We start from the raw sequence: 14,644 nt of genomic DNA, 5'->3' as shown, positions 1-14,644 counted from the left end.
GAGCGGCGCTCCTTGCGAACACAAGACCAACGAGTTCGCGGAAAGGTCAGCGAACTCCACAGCAAATGACTTATTTTTGAAAGCTGTCTCTCAATGAGAGCTGTGAATGCCTGCCTGTCCTTCGCTCTAGCTTTCTGTTCGATTTCTCTTTCCTGTGCACGACCTTTGCGTCCTTCTCTTTCCCGTGCGCGTGCCTGTCGCTCTTCTTCCTCACTGTGGTCCATGAGCGTTCGCTTCCTCTCCCGCTGAAGAGAATGGGGCACGACATGATAATGAGGGAAAGGACCTCGCAAGTTGATTTATGCAGGCTTGCTCTGGAGGATAGGCAGGTGGCGCGGGAGAGGAAGCTGTGCTCCAACCTTAGGTTGGCGCACAGCTTCTGCAACCAACTTTTCCGCCTGAAAAAGGCTGGGTACCATGCAGACGTTTTAGGTTCTGTTGCAGAAAAACTGAAGAAATAGCTCGGATTTGATAGGATAGGTGAAGCGGGGCAAGAGTAAAAGAGGACTGCCGAGGTACCGTATCTGCACCAAGTCTCGCACAATTTGAAAAGAATTGGGAAACATGGTGGCGTTGTAGTGGTCTTCTCGGCGCCTAAGCGACTGTCTAGCCTCGTCAGAAAAGTAAATGCAGTGAAAAGAGAACCATGCAGCTGCTTGATAAGGCACGCGAAACAATTCGTGCCTTGCCAGGAAGGAGTGGTTTATTCTATGCCTCTGTCATGTGGCAAGTGTTGTATCGGCCAAACTGGCCGATGTGTTAACGAAAGATTAAAGAAGCACGGATATAATGTCTCTCGTGTCGCCATCACAGGACACGTAGCAAAACATTGCAGACACTGCAAAGATGACAAGGACGAGGAAGACGATGACGACTCTAGAGCCTGTATTCCACTCTACAATTAATGCTCTGTGATAGCAAATACCGCGACTCGCTAGCTAGGAAAATAATAAAAGCCCACCTGACAGCTAGGACCTCAGACCAATGTATCAGTACTCCCTATGTAGCACTGTCAGATAAGGAAAACCGTTACCTTGATTGTGAATGCTAACTTGTGAATGCAAAACTTGTCGCTGCTGTTGCGGTGATATTTCCCACGTATGACTCTTACCTTTTGACACGTGCCTGATGTACTGGTGATTTTGAATGTCACGCAAGTCAAGCGTGCTTGTGTCCTTCCTGGCCACCAGGGCTATTTATAATGGCTGGCGGCCAATAAACGTTTCAGTTGTGAGTCAGCGCTCTCTGTTGGGTCCTCTCTTCTCTGTCCCGTCTGTCGCGCTGTTATGGATCACCGTGCCGCGAATGGTACCTAAAATATTGTTAGCTTATTCCATGGCCCATTTCTTCTGAGATCAAACTGCTCTCTAAGAGTCGTCGCTCCATATTGCGCATTATTAAAGAATCAATGTCAACCCACCGCAGCGTGAAAATCACCAGCGTATTATACAGAATACTCCTTGGCATTTCGATAGCTGTTGTGGTAGTGATGGGGCACACGAGAATCGCGACATGATAACAACCACGACTGAACAAAACAGCAAGAATGGCTAGATGAGGAATGGCGAGAGGCTTGGCTTGGCGGATGTAAACAACTTTTCAAGCATCAGTTCCCATTTCTTGTGCCAGGTGGCGCGCAGAAGCACAGCAGAGCATTTTTGGATGCGTTTGTTACGTCCACTTGGAAGGACGCTAACGTACGGCTGACTAAAGGTGTCGTGGATGCTCCATTCGTGCCGTACGCAACGTAGTGAGCGTTGAGTACGTAAGCCCTTTACGTACGGCCAACTAAATGGTGTAGGAACAGCGCTAAGAACAGGACAGAAGTCAAACATGGAAGCACAGGGACGGGCGCTACTATCCACATGTGCCTACTATCCACAAAATAATTTGCACTGACTGCGACGCAAACTGCATCGGCGAAACCAAAAATCCAAAAGAAAGATTTCGGCAACATAAAAACGACGTCTGCAACTTCACAAAAGAGCGCAATCCTGCAGCCGCACATTCCGAAGACTCAGACCGCGTAATCAACATCGACGAAACCAGCATGCTCGGAGCCGAAACAAATTACCAGAAAAAAAGCTCTTCCTCGAATCCTGGCACATTCAAACTACCAAGACAGCATCAACCGCACAAAAGGAAACCGGCCGGTAGTATATGCACAAGGACTTCGTTCTGCAGCCCAAAGAAGAAAAGTCGCCATTGACCCCCTTCGCACAGTCCGACAACATCACTCACAGTTTAACACCCTCCCCGTCTAGGGCGCCTTTCGCATCCCTTGTTTCGTTCTTTCGGCCTCCTGCTCTCCTCTATGCATACTTAAAGACGTACGCTAGCCACTACATCAGTCACCCCTGAATAAGGAGCTGAGCCGGCCTCAAGACGTCGGGTTTTTGTAAATAAAATAAAGTGGTTGGTTGAAGGTGTGTAAGAGCTTATTATAAGTCATCTAATCCAATCAGACAGGCCAATCTGTCAAAATGTGTAGTTGTCAGTCGACTGTACCCTCAGAAGGTATGTTCCAAAAGAATTGCAATTTTTAAATAATACATCCATGCACTTCTGTTGACTTTTGGAAAGTCACAAAACAAGCAAATGCGCTTCCTAGACATTAGGCTAATTCTTTGACAAGACCACACATGCTGCGCCTATGTACCTCGAAGTAACAAAACCTTCCTTCTATATAATTCTACTCATTCTAAACAATAGTCCAAAGTAACCCAAGAACAAAGCTGCGGGTGCTCCTCAAAGTATACGCTTTCCAGCCGACGGCTTCCACCAATTTTCTTGATGTCGCGGTTACTATGATTAAGCCCTAGTTAATCTTTTTTCTACTTCGACCCCGGCGATCTGACGCTAGCAGGCCCAAGGGGATCACTCAAGGGGATAGGGGGGAATCGATCGACGCTATTGGCTGGACGGCTTTCTTTCAGGGGCATCTGCTGCTTTGTTCTTGTGTTTTATCTGACTATAGTGAAACGATTCATTCCCAATATGAGCTTGAAGGAGATGCTGGATAGATAATACGAGCACAGGAAAAAGAGTAGTTTTCTGCGAACAGGAAAAACAATTACGAAGAGCCGGCTATCTTAGCGCACCCTACGTGCCAACAGTAGGAAGTCTGGTCAATAAAAACACTGTCTAGGTCAAAGCTTGCCGGCGATCAATAAAAGAATATCATTGGTTTTGTACCTTGACATGATTTCGGCAGAGTGAAAAAAAAACAGGCATTATGATGTAGTTCAAGTAGTGTTTTTGGAACCTGATAAACTTTCAAAACTGTGTATGTTGACTGATCCTCTTTGGCTTCGAGAAACACGCCTGCCCAAAAAGCACCAAAAGAAAGTGGTGGAATGTGCTGTAGTGGTTGTGCTCCCTGCCGTTCTCATTATTAACATTTTACATAAATAAGACAGGGAGTTGTTTGAATGACAACCTTAGAGAACACAATAATGGCATTGAAAACTCTAAAGGATACTTTGAAGAACACTATATGGTGTGCTATCCGATTCAGTTGCATCGTAGAATCAAAACGTATAAAAAACTGAAATTTGAGCGTGTCAGTGTTCTATGTAAATCGCTATCGAATAAAGATTGCTTTCGCTTCAAAATGGCAAAAAAAGTTAAGCTGTGTAGTATGTAGCGACCAGCTGGAATGCTGCTCTCACACTCTATATAAACATGCACTTGAAATGAGTAAAATGAGTTCAAAGTTAGCGCTCGTGTTGTCTACTCCCTATCTCTCCGCTTGATCCTCTTGCACTCCACTCGGACTCCAATACGTGGCAAGTGTAGCAGGGGACGGTAGAGTGTAAGGTGGGTAGTAGCACTGCGCAGGTTTTAGGCCCAGCTTGAGCTGGACAAGGTTAGTTAAAGAAATATTGGTGACGCCTGCATCCTGAAGCGGGAGTGGGTCAGCTGGGTTGGCTGTGTTGGAGCAATTGGGTTGAAACACCGCAAGAATGAGGAACTGTTGCCTAACATCACGGCAAATTGATATACCTTACACCATTCATAGCTTCACAGCTGATTAGGAGGTGAAGTACAGGAGTGTGTCGTATCCTAGCTTTACGCTGAAGCGCAATGTTAATCACATAGTGCAATTTTCGGAGGGTCGTCTTGTTCATGCCACACACTGCCCATATTACGGGAGTCCGCACAAGCGTTTATTGTAGGTATTTTTTGGAGCAGAGGCCTTTATTTATTGGAGTGCAATTATTAGTCACAAGTACTTTCGCAGTTCACTTCATATATAAAAATATAAATGTTTCAGCTTCCACATTCTGCGTCTCTTTGGAAGATCCCAGAGCTGCTAGAGCTGCTCTGGCCTGCGTTGTCATGAAGATGTTGTATTGGGTTTAGCGGCGCATAATCTCTCAAGTGCTGCGTTGTCAAGGAGACCAAAAACGCTGCAGTGAATTGGCCACACTGCTCACATATGACGAAGACAGTCAGATTGGGACACGGTTCTCGCTGTCAAATACTGTGCCCCTGCTCCGCCCGTGCCTTCCCTACCTTCCCTATGCGCTCTTTTCCGTGCCGCTGCTACCGGGCGCAACTTTGAGCCTAACGGTGTTCGCTTTGCCTGAGGCTCGCAGACACCTGGCCCTTCTAGGCGACGTGGTGGTGGTGGCGCCCAACTACCGGTTGGGTGCCTTGGGCTTCCTGATGGGTGGCACCGCGGAGGCTCCCGGTAACGCGGGCCTCGGCGACCAGCTCACGGCGCTGGAGTGGGTGCGCGAGCACATCGGCCACTTCGGCGGCAACGGCTCGGACGTGGTGGCCGTCGGACACGGGGCTGGCGCCGCTTCAATCGGCCTGCTGCTGTTCAGCCGGCTGCGGAAGCCCAACTTCGACCGCGTTATCCTCATGAGCCAGAGCCCCTTCTGCCGGTGGGGACTCGCTTAGGAACTGGCCTCTTGTAACTTCTTGACGCTATTTGGAGCTTTTTTGAGGAGCCAAAAACTGCATGATTTCAGCTCACAGTTAACAAGCTCCATGATGCGTCCTCACCTAATCTCAAGCTGCGAGAAACGAAGCTCTGCGATATGCTGAACCTCTACCTGCATGCAAATAATCATCAACAAAAGTAAAAGGAACAGTCTCCAGCAATGGCCTCCAATAGAGAGGTACCTGGAGAATAATTATATCGGAATATATCTTTCGTCATAACGCATGGCTATTTGCGTAAATAAAAACTTAAATATTGACAAACTCTCTTTTAGTGACAAATTCGGACGTAGTAATACACTTTTTGAGGTCGGATTGCAAGTTTGCGCTGAAGCAAACCAATTGGTTCCGAGTATTTGCATGTATTTAATTGTGCGTGAACAGCGCGAACAAACATCGGAGGTGGACGGAAAACTGACGAAAATTGGCTACGGAATTATCGTTTAAGTTTATTTAGTTTAACGTCCCAAAGCGAGTCAGGCTATGAGGGACAGCGTACTGTGGAGCTGCATATTATTTCGACCACCTTGGGTTCTTTAACGTGCACTGACATCGCACAGTACACGGGCCTCTAGCATTTCACCTACATCGAAATGCGGCCGGGATCGAATCTATGTCTTCCGGGTCAGCAGCCGAGCACCCTAGCCGCTGAACCACTACGGCGGGTTGGCTACGAAGTGAGTTTATTGAAGAAACGGTACGCGCGTTCATACGCTAGGAAACAAAAGCCAATGAAGACTTTTAAAACGCAGCCGAAACGATTACAGCTACGACAAGTGGAAGGCAAAGTGGCCATTTAAGTGTTGGCCAAGATCCGAAAAGAGTTACTAGTGTATGTTACGCTTCTATTCCCAGTGCATAAAGCTCAATGATCACGCGGGTGAACTTTTCATTGTTTCGAAAAAAAATTGAGAGCATTCATGAGCACGCACTTCTCCTAGTTTTTCATCGTCTACCGGCCGCGTGTGAATCCATCTCCCAGTTTGACCGACATAGACAGAGGCACATGCGAACGGAATCTGGTAGACCACTCCTACATCGAAATGAACGGATCAGGAAGCATCTCATAGGGGGCAGCTATCATTATTTGCTTTTACAGCGCCCGGTCGCGGTACTGTATTTCACGTCGTAGTAGGTTGTCTGTATTCTGTCGTCGTCGGCGTAACCGGTGGGTGCGTTTGTATGGGAACCACTGGCAACTAAAGCAGTTCTGTGTTTAAAAGAGCTGTGACAATTAAACAATACTGATTTAATGATGCACACACAACCGATGTGGGCGTAGAACACACGGAAGACATCGCTTTTGATTTCTGTGCAATCCAAACATTGTTAGAAAAATTGAATCCTTCAAAACCACCGGGGCCGTACAGCTTACCATCTGCATTACCTTGTTCGTGCGCGGGAGCTGTATTGAAATACATGTTCGTTATTTTCAAAAAAGCGCTAAAAGAAAGTGTTTTGCCAGATGACCGGAAACTTGCTTGTGTCGTGACAGTGCAAAAGTCGGGTCTCCGCAGTATTGTTACAAATTGCCGTCCGATATGGCTAACAGATATTAGCTGTAAGGTTCTTCAACATGTTCTCTTTACAAACATAATGAATCATTTGAATGCTTTTTCGTTACTAACCCCCTCAGCCACACAGTTCTCGCTCGGGAATTTTTCTGTGTCACGCTACTGAGCGAATTGACACACGATAAGGCTTGTCACTTAGACAACGGATTCACTAATGGCTGTATATATTTTGACTTCAGAAAAGCCTTTGATTTAGTCTCCTATTCTTTACAGCTTGAAAAACTATCCCAATAACAGGGAAATTGTTCAGTTATTGCCTGGATTAAAAAAAATGTTTTCGTTTGAGACGCCAAATTGCAGTGTTCAACAGAAGAGCAAGGTTCTGAGCTAGTTGGTATTGCGTTTAAACTGTGAAACAGCGCGATAAAACACGAACACGCGAAGAAACGACACACACGAGCGCTGACACAACTGAACTTTTATTGTGATGGAAAGACGCTTAAATAGAAGACATGCGAGCATGAAAAATTACCCAAAAGGGAGGGGAATGCGTTAGAACCATGAAGGACACAGATGGGCATGCACAAGTTAATACATAAAAAATGAAGAAGGTAAAAGCTTTAAAAACGTGCCCAAAAATGGGGAATTAGAAGAGTTAAAATCTTGTGAGACGCTGCCGAGGATAACACAAGATAAAGGCAGTACCAACAAGGCATCAGTCAATTCTTCAGTTGTATGTGGCACAAAAGAAACCTTATGTGTTCGTCAAGTCGCCCAGACAATTCAGCTCTTTTTTTGACAAGGAGAGTGATGGAGTGCTCACGCATTCTTCACCGGCATAATGGATTTTGAGGGCTTCGTAGATTTCTCTTGTCAACCCATTACGTCCTAGGCCGGTAGTGGTGCAGGGATTAAAGTCAGGGGTGCCAATTCTTTCAGGGCTGTTTTCTGTGATTTTGCACTTCTTACAGTGCTTATACAGGTGCCCAGAGATGGCTATACTTTTAACACTGTTTCGACGTTCTTGGAGATGGATATTGATATACCTTCCCATTTGGCCGATATACCTCTTCCCGCATGACACTGGGATGGAGTAAAGCATTCCTGAATCACAGGGGACATACTGGTCAGAGTGTACCACCCTACACCCTCGGAGATCCGGCGGGTTATTCACTTTGGAACAGAGGGCGGAAAGCTTGTTGGGAGCCGTGAATATGACATCCACGCCGGCGCGCTGTGCGACAATCTTGAGACGATGGTAATTGTGTGGTGGTAGGGCATTACCACAAAGCCTCTGCGCTTATTGTTTGAAGCAGCAGGTCCGACGTGGTGCCGGGACCTTTTGATCATGGATCCGGCTACGGATTCAAGCATGTGCAAAGGGTAGCCTGCTGTTAAAATGTGCTCAGGAAGAAATGCTCACATGATTTTTGCAGCGCGTTTTGGAAACCCAGTTTTACTATGACCCGCTTGAAAAGTTTTGTGTGGTCTCATATGCGAAGGGCAGGAGAGGTTTCTTGCCTCTAGGTTGGTAAGAACAGCCGGTGTGGTTATCGGAAAATCAGAGGTTCAGGTAAAGAGATCTGATCGACTGATCGTTGGGTGTTTCATGCATCAAAGGGAGAGGCCAAATAAGGAAAGGGCCTGCGATATCGCTGAGACGTGACAAATGACGCATGACGCTTTGACGCATGAAACACCCAACGATGAGTCGATGAGATTTCTTGACCTGAACCTCCGATTTTCCGACAGCCACACCTGCTGGTCTTACCAACATAAAGGCAAGAAGCCACTCTTGCCCTTCGCGTCAGCCCACACAAGGCTTGTCAGGCGGGGCACAGTACAACTGGGCTTCCAAAACGCGCTGCTAAAATCATGCGAGCATTTCTTCCTGCACAGCTTCAATAACCAGACCACCATCATCATCATCAGACTTACTACACCCACTGCAGGGCAAAGGCCTCTCCCATGTCTCCCCAATTAACCCGGTCCTTTGCAAGCTGCTCCCACCCTATGCCTGCGAGCTTCTTAATCTCATCCGCCCAACTAACCTTCTGCCGCCCCCCCCCCCCCCCCGCTACGCTCGCCTTCACTTGGAATCCACTCTGTTACCCTACAAGACCAGCGGTTGTCTTGCCTTCGCATCACATGCCCTGCCCAAGCCCATTTCTTCCTTTTGATTTCGACTAGGATGTCATTAACGCGCGTTTGTTCCCTCACCCACTCTGCCCGCTTCCGGTCACTTAACGTTATACCTATCATTTTTTTTTCTTTGTATAGCTGCGTAGTCCTTAAGCTGAACCCTTTTCGTTAGCCTCCACTTTTCTGCCCCGTAGGTGAGTACCGGCAACATACAGCTGTTGTACACTTTTCTCTTGAGGGATATTGGTAAACTGCTATTTAGGATCTGAGAGAACCTGCCATGTGCGCTCCACCCCATCCTTATCCTTCTAGTTATTTCTCTCCCGTGATCCGGGTCAGCTGCCACTACCTGCCCTAAGTAGACGTATTCTTTTACCACTTCCAGCACCTCACTTCTAATTGTGAACTGCTGTTCTCTTGCTTGGCTGTTGAACATTACTTTGGTTTTCTGCATATTAGTTTTTAGGCCCACCGTTCTGCTCTGCCTGTCTAAATCATCGATCATGCATTACAGTTCATCTCGTGAGCGACTCAGCAAGACAATGTCATTAGCGAATCGCAGAATACTTAATTATTCTTCATTAACGCCTATCCCCAACTGTTCCCAATTCAGGCCTCTGAATACCTCCTGTAAACAGGCAGTGAATAGCATAGGCGAGATCGTATCTCGTTGCCTTACGCCCTTCTTTATTGGAATTTTATTGCTGAATTTATGGAGGACTATGGTAGCTGTAGCAGCGATGGCGTAGAAGTAGAACATCTGCCTTGCGTGCAAGAGGACCGGGGTTCAAATCCTGGTGCCGCGCAATTCTCCACCGGGTTTCAAAAAAAAAGAAAAAAATCCGCGTGTTGATGGAATTGCATAACCAGGCCTGGAGTGCGGCCTGATCTCGGTGACCAGAATCGACAACGCACTCTCTCACCAGAGCAGGATTTGGCCACCCTTGTGTAGTAGTTGGCCACAACCTTCTATGATCAAACCAATTAACCCTCGGCCCTCAGTCCCCAGCGGCTGCGGAGCAACTGACCACGGCGGCGGTGAGACCTGTGACGCAGCGGAGAGTGCTAAGAATCTCTGGCTCCGGACAGGCCACCATTGGAATCTGAACCTGGCAACGTTTAACGCTAGAATTTTATCTAGTGAGGCTAGCTTAGCAGTGCTGTTCGAGGAACTAGCGGGAATTAAATGGGATGTGATAGGGCTTAGCGAAGTTAGGAGGACAGGTGAGGCGTATACAGCACTAAAGGACGGACACATACTGTGCTATCGCGGATTAGAGGATAGACGAGAACTAGGTTTGGGATTCCTCATTAATAAGGACATAGCTGGGAACGTAGAGTTCTATAGTATCAACGAGAGGGTAGCAGCTATAGTAATTAGGCTGAATAGCAGTTACAAGCTGAAAGGGGTGCAGGCCTACGCACCCACATCCAGCCATGATGACCAGACCGTTGAAAGTTTCTATGAGGACGTAGAATCGGCAATGAATAATGTAAAATCGCAGTACACTGTACTGATGGGCGACTTCAATGCGAAGGTGGGCAAGAAGCAGCCTGACGACCACGTGGTAGGTGACTATGGGATAAGCTCTAGAAATAACAGGGGAGAGTTATTAGTCGAATTCGCGGATATAAATAATTTACGGATCATGAATACCTTCTTCCGCAAACGAGAAAACAGGAAGTGGACCTGGAAGAGCCCCAATGGTGAAACTAAAAATGAAATCGACTTCATACTATGCGCTAAACCTGGCATCATTCAGGATGTGGCCGTCCTCGGAAAGGTGCGCTGTAGCGACCACAGAATGGTAAGGTCTAGAATTAGCTTAGACTTGAAGAGGGAACGGAAGAAGCTAGTCGAGAAGAAGACCATGAACGAGTTAGCCGTAAAAGGGAAAGCACAGGAGTTTAGGATAGCGCTGAAAAACAGATATTCGGCTTTAACTGAGGAAGACGATCTTGATGTTCATTCAATGCACAATAATCTGACATCAATAATTACGGAGTGCGCAGTAGAAGTAGGCGGTAGGACAATTCGAAAGGATACCGGGAAGCTATCTCAGGTGACGAAAGATCTGATTAAGAAGCGCCAAAGCATGAGGGCGTCTAACCCTATCGATAGAATAGAACTAACGGAGCTATCAAAGTTAATAAATAAGCGCAAGATAGCCGACATAAGGAAGTTTAATATGGAGAGAATCGAGCATGCTCTAAAGAACGGATGTAGCCTAAAATCAGTGAAGAGGAAACTGGGCATAGGTAAAAACCAGATGTATGCATTAAGAGACAAGCAGGGCAATGTCATTAGCAATATGGATAAGATAGTTAACGCAGCCGAAGAGTTCTACACAGACCTGTACAGTAGCCAATGTAATCAGAGCGTTAATGTGAAAGACAGCAGTAAACAGCAATGCGTCATCCCGCCAGTAACGAAAGATGAAGTAAAGAAAGCCATTGCGTAATCAGGGGGTACAAGCATTGCGTAATCAGGGGGTACAAGAGCCTTATGTCAAAATACTGGAAGATATATATAGCAGCTGCACAGCTACTATAGTCCTGCATAAAGTCAGCAATAAACTTCCGATAAGGAAGGGCGTCAGGCAAGGAGACACGATCTCGCCAATGCTGTTCACCGCATGTTTACAGGAGGTATTTCGAGGCCTGAATTGGGAACAGTTAGGAATAAGAATAAATGGAGAAAACCTAAATAATCTGCGATTTGCTGATGACGTTGCTTTGCTGAGTCACTCAGGAGGTGAACTGCAAATCATGATCAACGAGTTTGACAGGCAGAGCAGATCATTGGTTCTAAAAATTAACATGCAGAAAACCAAGGTAATGTTCAACAGCCTAGCAAGGGAACAACCGTTCACAATTGGCAGCGAGAGCCTAGAAGTTGTGACGGAATACGTCTACTTAGGGCAGGTAGTGACAGCTGATCCGGATCATGAGAAGGAGATAACTAGAAGGATAAGAATGGGGTGGAGCGCATATGGCAAATTCTCGCAGATCATGAGTGGCAGTTTACCAATTTCCCTCAAGAGGAAAGTGTACAACAGCTTAATCTTACCGGCACTCACCTACGGGGCAGAAACGTGGAGGCTAACGAAAAGAGTTCAGCTTATGTTAAAGACAACGCAGCGAGCTATGGAAAGAAAAATGATAGGTGTAACGTTAAGAGACCGGAAGCGGGCAGAGTGGGTGAGGGAACAAACACGGGTTAATGACATACTACTCGAAATCAAGAGAAAGAAATGGGCTTGGGCAGGGCATGTAATGCGAAGGCAAGATAACCGCTGGTCATTGAGGGTAATGGAGTGGATTCCAAGAGGAAGTAAGCGTAGCAGGGGGCGGCAGAAGAATAGGTGGGCGGATGAGATTAAGAAGTTTGCAGGCAAAGGGTGGATGCAGCTGGCAAAGGATAGGGTTAATTGGAGAGACATGGGAGAGGCCTTTGCCCTGCAGTGGGTGTAGTAAGGCTGATGATGATGATGATGATGATGGTAGCTGTGCAGTTGCTGCAGATATCGTCTAGTATTTTCACATAAGGTCCCTCTACGCCCTGATTTCGCAATGCCTCTATTACAGCTGAGGTTTCCACAGAGTCGAATGCTTTCTCGTAATCAATGAAGGCTCTATATAGGGGTTGGTTATATTCAGCGCATTTCTCTATCACCAGATTGATAGTGCGAATATGATCTATCTTTGAATATCCTTAACGAAAGCCTGCCTGATCATTTGGTTGATTAAAGTTTAAGGTTGCCCTGACTCTATTAGCGGTTACCTTAGTAAATACCTTGTAGGCAACGGATAGTAAGCTGATCGGTCAGTGATTTTTCAAGTTCTTGGCGTCTCCTTTCTTATGAATTAAGATATTTGCGTTCTTCGAAGCCTCTGGTACGGCCGAAGTCATAAGGCATTGCGTGTACAGGGTGGTAAGTTTTTCGAGCACAATTTCTCCTCCGTCTTTCAACAGATCTGCTGTTACCTGATCCTCACCAGCTGCTTTTCCTCTTTGGATTGCTCCTAAGGCTTTCGCATTAACCGCAATCTACCCTTTACATCTGCTTGTATCCGTAGCCGGCTCCATGATTAGGAAGTCCCGGCAGCCAGTCGGACCTGCTGCTTCAAACAATAAGCGCAGAAATTTTGTGGTAATGCCCTGCCTCCACAAAATCAGCCATTGTCTCAAGAAAGTTGCACAGCGCGCCAGCGTAGATGTCGTCTTCACTGCTCCCAACAAGCTTTCCGCCCTGTGTTTCAAAGTGAATAACCTGCCGGATCCCCGAAGGTGTAGGGTGACACACTCTGAACAATATGTCCCCTGTGATTCAGGGATACTTTACTCTGTCTCAGTGTCATGCGGGAAGAAGGTATATGAGTCAAACTGGAAGATTTATCGATATCCGTCTCCAAGAACGTCGAAACAGCGTTAAAGGTGTAGCCATTTCTGGGCACCTCGATAAGCACTGTAAGAAGTGCAAAATCACAGAAAACAGCCCTGAAGGAATCTGCACCCCTAACTTTAATCGCTGCATCACTGTCGGACTAGGAGGAGATAGGTTGACGAGCGAAATCTACGAAGCTCTCAAAATCCATTATGCCGGTGAACAATGCGTGAGCGCTCCATCCCTCTCCTTGTCAAAAAAAAAGGGCTGAATTTTCTGGATGCCTTGACAAACACCTATGATTTCTTTTGTTCCACATACATTTGAAGAATTCATTGATACCTTGTTGCTACTGCCTTTATCTTGTTTTATCCTGCGCATCGTCTTACAAGATTTTAACGATTTTGCTTCCTCATTTTTTTTACGTTTTTAAAGTTTTTACCTTCTTCATTTTTTTATGCATTCACTTGCATATTCCCCTCTAGGTCCTTCATAGTGTTAACGCATTTCCCGCCCTTTTGTGTAACTTTTTGTTGGTTTTGTTTTTGTATTGTTACCTGACCGCCTTTTCGCGGCTCTTTACACCGCCTTTTTATCGCTTATTTTTCGTTTGTCCCTGTTTTTTGCCATCTTGTGACGCCACCACACTGATTGCCGGTTATCGCTGCAGCAGCCCTGTTACCCACCCTCTCAGTCTTCTATTGTTTTTTTGCAATGCTGTCGAAACTGCATGCGGAGGGAGAGCCTCGTCAGGCCAATAGCCTTTAGCTTTCCCTTCGCTTTTTTCCGCGTATTAGAAAGAAAACCAATAAGCAATCACAATCACAATCACAATCGCCACCGGCCGGGCTGCCAGTGATATGGACCTTAGGGACATAAACACTTGAGTGCAGTGGGGTCGTGCGGAGACCCAGGGGCGTGCCCCGACTTCCTCTCCAACAATAAAGTTTCTCTCTCTCTCTCTCTCTGTCTCTTTCGAACCGGCCAGAACCGGCATAGCGACCTTTTCAAATCCGTACCGGAGTGTATTGAGTATAATGGGGCCATTGCATTTCAGAACTCAGCCGGACTTAGTGTCGACAACTTTTTATCACTACTAGAATTTTACCTTAGGTCTACGTTTCCTTTGAAACAGAAATGTACTTGCAGAGAAGAGGCATTTGCATCGCATCGGCTCCTGTGTTACCCCGGCGTTGTGTAATTTATTTTTATCAACTATTGACCGTGCTTTAGCTTCTTCCCTTGACAGTGGCCCAGTCCTGCGAATTTTTAGATACGTGGATGACTTCTTGGTGACTCTAAGAACTACTAACTCTGCATTGACGCTCCCCAGCACAATGGAAAGAATCCCTTCCGCTTTTAGACAACAAGGAAAAGGACTGGCTTTTACTCACGAACTACCAGACAACAACAGCTTGCAGTTTTTAGATATTAATATCAAGTTTTCAGATGGGCGAGTGTGTTGGATGTATGCCCCCCGAGCAAAAAAGGAACTGCTTCCGTACGTATCAGCGCACTCAAAGACAGTTAAAAGGGCTATCGATTCTCTTTGCCTCGAGTCTGCATTGCTTAAGTCCTGTGCTCACATGGCTGAAGCTAGCTGCAACCATCATATCGAAAGGCTTCAAATGGCTGGCTTCCCGTGTT

The 14,644-nt window shown here is 46.4% G+C and overlaps 1 protein-coding gene across 1 annotated transcript in view; it reads left to right on the top strand.

Moving 5' to 3' along the window:
* LOC144127731 (acetylcholinesterase-1-like) overlaps nucleotides 1-14,644 on the top strand; it is a 497,666-nt gene that overhangs the window by 256,866 nt on the left and 226,156 nt on the right. Inside the window, exon 4 of the mRNA XM_077660632.1 lies at nucleotides 4,602-4,895. Within this exon, the coding sequence (XP_077516758.1) occupies nucleotides 4,602-4,895 (294 nt within the window). The remainder of the gene's footprint in view (nucleotides 1-4,601; nucleotides 4,896-14,644) is intronic.

This window comes from Amblyomma americanum, chromosome 4 (genome assembly GCF_052857255.1).
Source record: "Amblyomma americanum isolate KBUSLIRL-KWMA chromosome 4, ASM5285725v1, whole genome shotgun sequence".
Taxonomy (NCBI): domain Eukaryota; kingdom Metazoa; phylum Arthropoda; class Arachnida; order Ixodida; family Ixodidae; genus Amblyomma; species Amblyomma americanum.
This window is presented reverse-complemented; position numbering and strand designations above follow the sequence as displayed.